This window comes from Gossypium hirsutum, chromosome D03 (genome assembly GCF_007990345.1).
Source record: "Gossypium hirsutum isolate 1008001.06 chromosome D03, Gossypium_hirsutum_v2.1, whole genome shotgun sequence".
Lineage (NCBI taxonomy): Eukaryota > Viridiplantae > Streptophyta > Magnoliopsida > Malvales > Malvaceae > Gossypium > Gossypium hirsutum.
In genome coordinates, this window is record NC_053439.1 from 29,358,276 (window position 1) to 29,362,363 (window position 4,088).

At 38.5% G+C, this 4,088-nt stretch overlaps 1 protein-coding gene across 1 annotated transcript; it reads right to left on the minus strand.

Moving 5' to 3' along the window:
- Window positions 1–851: 851 nt before the first annotated feature.
- Window positions 852–1,427, minus strand: LOC107950069 (uncharacterized). The gene has a single exon (XM_016884812.1). It carries the CDS (start codon window positions 1,425–1,427, stop codon window positions 852–854), a length of 576 nt encoding a protein of 191 aa, XP_016740301.1.
- Window positions 1,428–4,088: the final 2,661 nt, after the last annotated feature.

A 4,088-nucleotide genomic window follows, 5' to 3' on the forward strand; every position in this document is an offset into this window, starting at 1 on the left:
ACCTATTTTTGTCCACATGGGAGTGTGTCTCAGCCGTGTGTGACACGAGGCCAGGTGACAAAGTCGTGTGTTTCAGCCGTGTGTTAGGTGACATGGCCGTGTGTCCCCTGTATCTTTTAGGAATGCAAGTCAGTATGCTCACATGGCCTAGCACACGAGCTTATGACTTGGCCGTGTGACCCAAGTCAGAGAGTTACACGGGTATAGACACGGGCTGGACACGATCATGTGTCCCTATTTTGAATAGCCACATGACCTAAGACATCAGCGTGTCTCCTGACCGTGTGAGTCACATGGCCTTGTGACCCTACAGCTTTGAAAAATTTCAATGTTTCTTGAAAACTTCTTTGAGTACCCGATTTAGTCTCGACTTGTTTCTAATGTGTATTTTGGGCCTCAAGGGCTCATAAAGGAACAATACGTTTGATTTTGATTGGTTTCTGACACGAAAGTTATATTATATGAAATTTCTGTTTATTTGATCTGTAAACTTCGGTAATGCTCTGTAACCCTATTTTGACGAAGGATATGGGTTACGGGTGTTACACTAGGTCTAAGGATTTAATCTGCCATTCATGCTTGAGTTCAAGATTATGAGCTTCAACCATGCTGTCACAATTTGCTAAGAATTCAGTATCAGATGTCACTGCCAACTCTTCAAAGAGTGTTGTGCTTTGGCCATTGAATTCTTCCTCAATTAGATCATTTAGCACATCAACAGTATAGCATTCTTATTTGCCCTTGCATTGAATAGATTCAAAAACACAGAAGGTGACTTGCCCATGATTAAGTCAAATGGTTAGTTCACCTTTATACACGTCAATCAGAGTTCGGCCAGTGGCTAAAAATGGTCATCCCAAGATTATGGGAACCTCCTTGTCTGCCTCACGGTCAAGTACGATAAAATCAGCTGAAAAAATGAATTTATCCACATGAACTAAGACGTCCTTTATTTGCCCTTCAGGTTGAGCCAAGGATCGTTCGACAAGTTGTAATGTCACTGCAATAGATTTCATGTGACTGATTCCCAACTTTCTGAAAGTAGATAGCGGAATTAGGTTAATGCTAGCTCCCAAGTCGCATAAAGCCTTACCCAAATAATGATTACCAATTGAATATGGGATGGTAAAGCTCCTAAGATCCTTCAATTTAAGGGGCAACTTGTTCGTCAAAATAGCAATACAGCCTTCTGTGAGTACAATAGTTTCAACATCAATGAGCTTTTTCTTCTTGGACAAGAGGTCTTTCATAAATTTCCCATAACTCGGAATTTGTACCAGAGCATCTACTAAAGGAATGTTGATCTGTAGTTGCTTTAGTGTGTCCAGGAACTGCTGATACTGCTTGTCATGCTCATTCTTCCTGAATCTTTGTGGGAAAGGAAACGGTATGGATATATCTACTTGTGTCGACACCTTTGATTGCATCGAAAGTTTCAAAGGTTGGACAGTAGGCACTTGAGTTACAATTTGTCGAACTTCTTTGTCTGATGCATTGATAAATTCTTCAAATTCAACCTTCTCACTAGTGATCACTCCATTTTCATCTTAAGGTGCTATAGTAGAGTCGATAAACGGTTCGCTAGTTTGTTTACCACTCCTTAGAGTGATAACCTTACAATGTTCTTCCCCCTCGGACTAGGATTTTCTGTGTCACTAGGTAATGAACCTGGTGGTCGATTATTCAGATTTGATGCAAGTTATCCTAATTGTGCCTCCATTGCTCGAATGAAAGATGAATTCCCTTGGACGACAGCTTCCGTGCGAGTAATATGCTCTCACATTAGCCCCACAAAAGTTACTAACGGGTCAGAAGTAGAAGCTTGAGTGTACGGTTGTTATCGATGGCCTTGAACTTGTTGATTTGGTGTTAAAGAGTGTTGTTGCTGCATCTGATTTTGGTGTGGATATGTCTAGCTTGTTGTGGATGCATTTGAGTATGCTGATTGTAGTTCTGCTACTGTTCATTATAATTTCTCTACCTGGGATTATAATTTTCCTAAGTAGATGTATTCCCATATCTGAATGTCACAACATTTTGTCTAACATTCTAAGTTCCCCAAAACGGTTGGTTGCGTGCAGAGTTGCTATAAGAATTTCCATAAAAATTATTGTGGATATTACTAATATAACAAGCATTCTCTGCATGTTGTGAACAGTCTTCATAACTATGATTGCCACTACAAATCTCACAAGAAAAAGTAGGAACATCAACTTCGAGATTATGTTTAGCCAAAAGTGTCGATCGAAGAGCCACCTAAATTGGAACTTAAAATATGTTTATTTAGGTGATGCCTCTATTTTGCCTGTGACTATTTCAACTCAGCTAACTATAGAATAGGAAGAGAAACTCATTTTAGTGTTGAAACAATTTAAGACGGCTATCGGATGGACCATAGTCGATATTCGTGGTATTATTCCACTCATGTACATGCACAAAATCATCCTAAAAGATGACAAGAAAAGGATGATTGATGAATAATGGAGACTAAACCCCATTATGAAGGACGTGATATAAAAGGAAATCATTAAGTGGTTAGACGTGGGTATAATTTACCCCATCTCAAACAGTTCATGAGTAAGTTCGGTCCAGTACGTGCCAAAGAAAGTAGGTATTACGGCCATAGAGAGTGAAAATAACGAGTTGATACTGACCAGAATAGTTACGGGATGGAGAATTTGCATAGATTACTGAAAGTTGAACAAGGTGATGATGAAAGATCAATTTCCTTTGTCGTTTTTGGATCAAATGTTGGATAGACTCGCGGGGATAGACTATTACTATTTTCTAAATGGGTATTCAAGGTACAATCAAATCACAGTAGCAACAAAGGATTAACACAAAACAATATTCACATGCCCGTACGGTATGTTTGGTTTATGTAATGCACTTACTACATTTCAAAGATGTATGATGGTTATTTTTATTAACTTGGTGGAAAAATTTTTGGAAGTTTCTATGGATGATTTTTTAGTGTTTGGAGACACTTACGATGATTGCTTAGCCAATCTAGGCAAGGTACTACGACGGTGCGAAGAAACAAACCCTGTACTCAACTGGGAAAAGTGTCATTTCATGGTATGAGAAGGCACTATTTTAGGGCATCGAATAATGAGACAAGGGATCGAGGTAGATAAAGTCAAGGTAGATGTTATTGAGAAACTCCTACCTCCAACATCTGTAAAGGGTGTCAGGAGCTTTTTGGCACATGCAGGATGCTATCGGGGATTTATCAAAGACTTCTCCAAAATTGCTAAACCCTTATGCAAATTATTGGAGAAGGATACAACATTCAACTTTGATGAAGAATGTTTGAGAGATTTTAATGATTTAAAGGATTGGTTGGTTTCAATACCCATTATCGTCACACCAGATTGGGAATTGCCATTTGAATAATGTGTGACGCAAGTGACATCGCGTTAGGAGTTGTGATGGGCAAACAAAGGAACAAAGCTTTTCACCCCATCTACTACGAAGTTGGACTCTAACGAGAGCTCAACTGAATTATACGGTAACAAAGAACTTGTCATAGTATTTGCTTTCGATAAGTTTCAATCTTATCTTTTAGGTACCAAAGTGACTGTCTATATGGATCATTCGGCAATTAAATATTTACTTTCCAAGAAAGATGCCAAGCCGAGGTTGATGTAATGGGTACTTTTACTTCAAGAGTTTGATCAAGAAATTCAAGATCGAAAAAGGGTAGAAAACCAATTAGCAGATTACTTATCTAGATTGGAACCACAAGAAGGAAATTCTCCACTTACACCCATCCAAGACACATTCCCAGATGAGCACATACTTAAGGTAAATCACATCCATAACATCCATTGGTTTGCTGATGCTAATTATTTAGCTTGTGGTTTGATGCTACTTGATAAGACATATCAATAAAGGAAAAAGTTTCTTCATGATGTTAAGTACTATTTTTGGGAAGAGCCATACATGTTCAAAAAGTGCGTAGATCAAATGATTAGGAGATGTGTGGAAAAAAATAAGGTACATAAGACTTTATTCATTGTCACAGCTCTAAGTGGGGGACACTTTGGAGGTTCATGTACTTCGACCAAAGTATTACAAGTCAAATT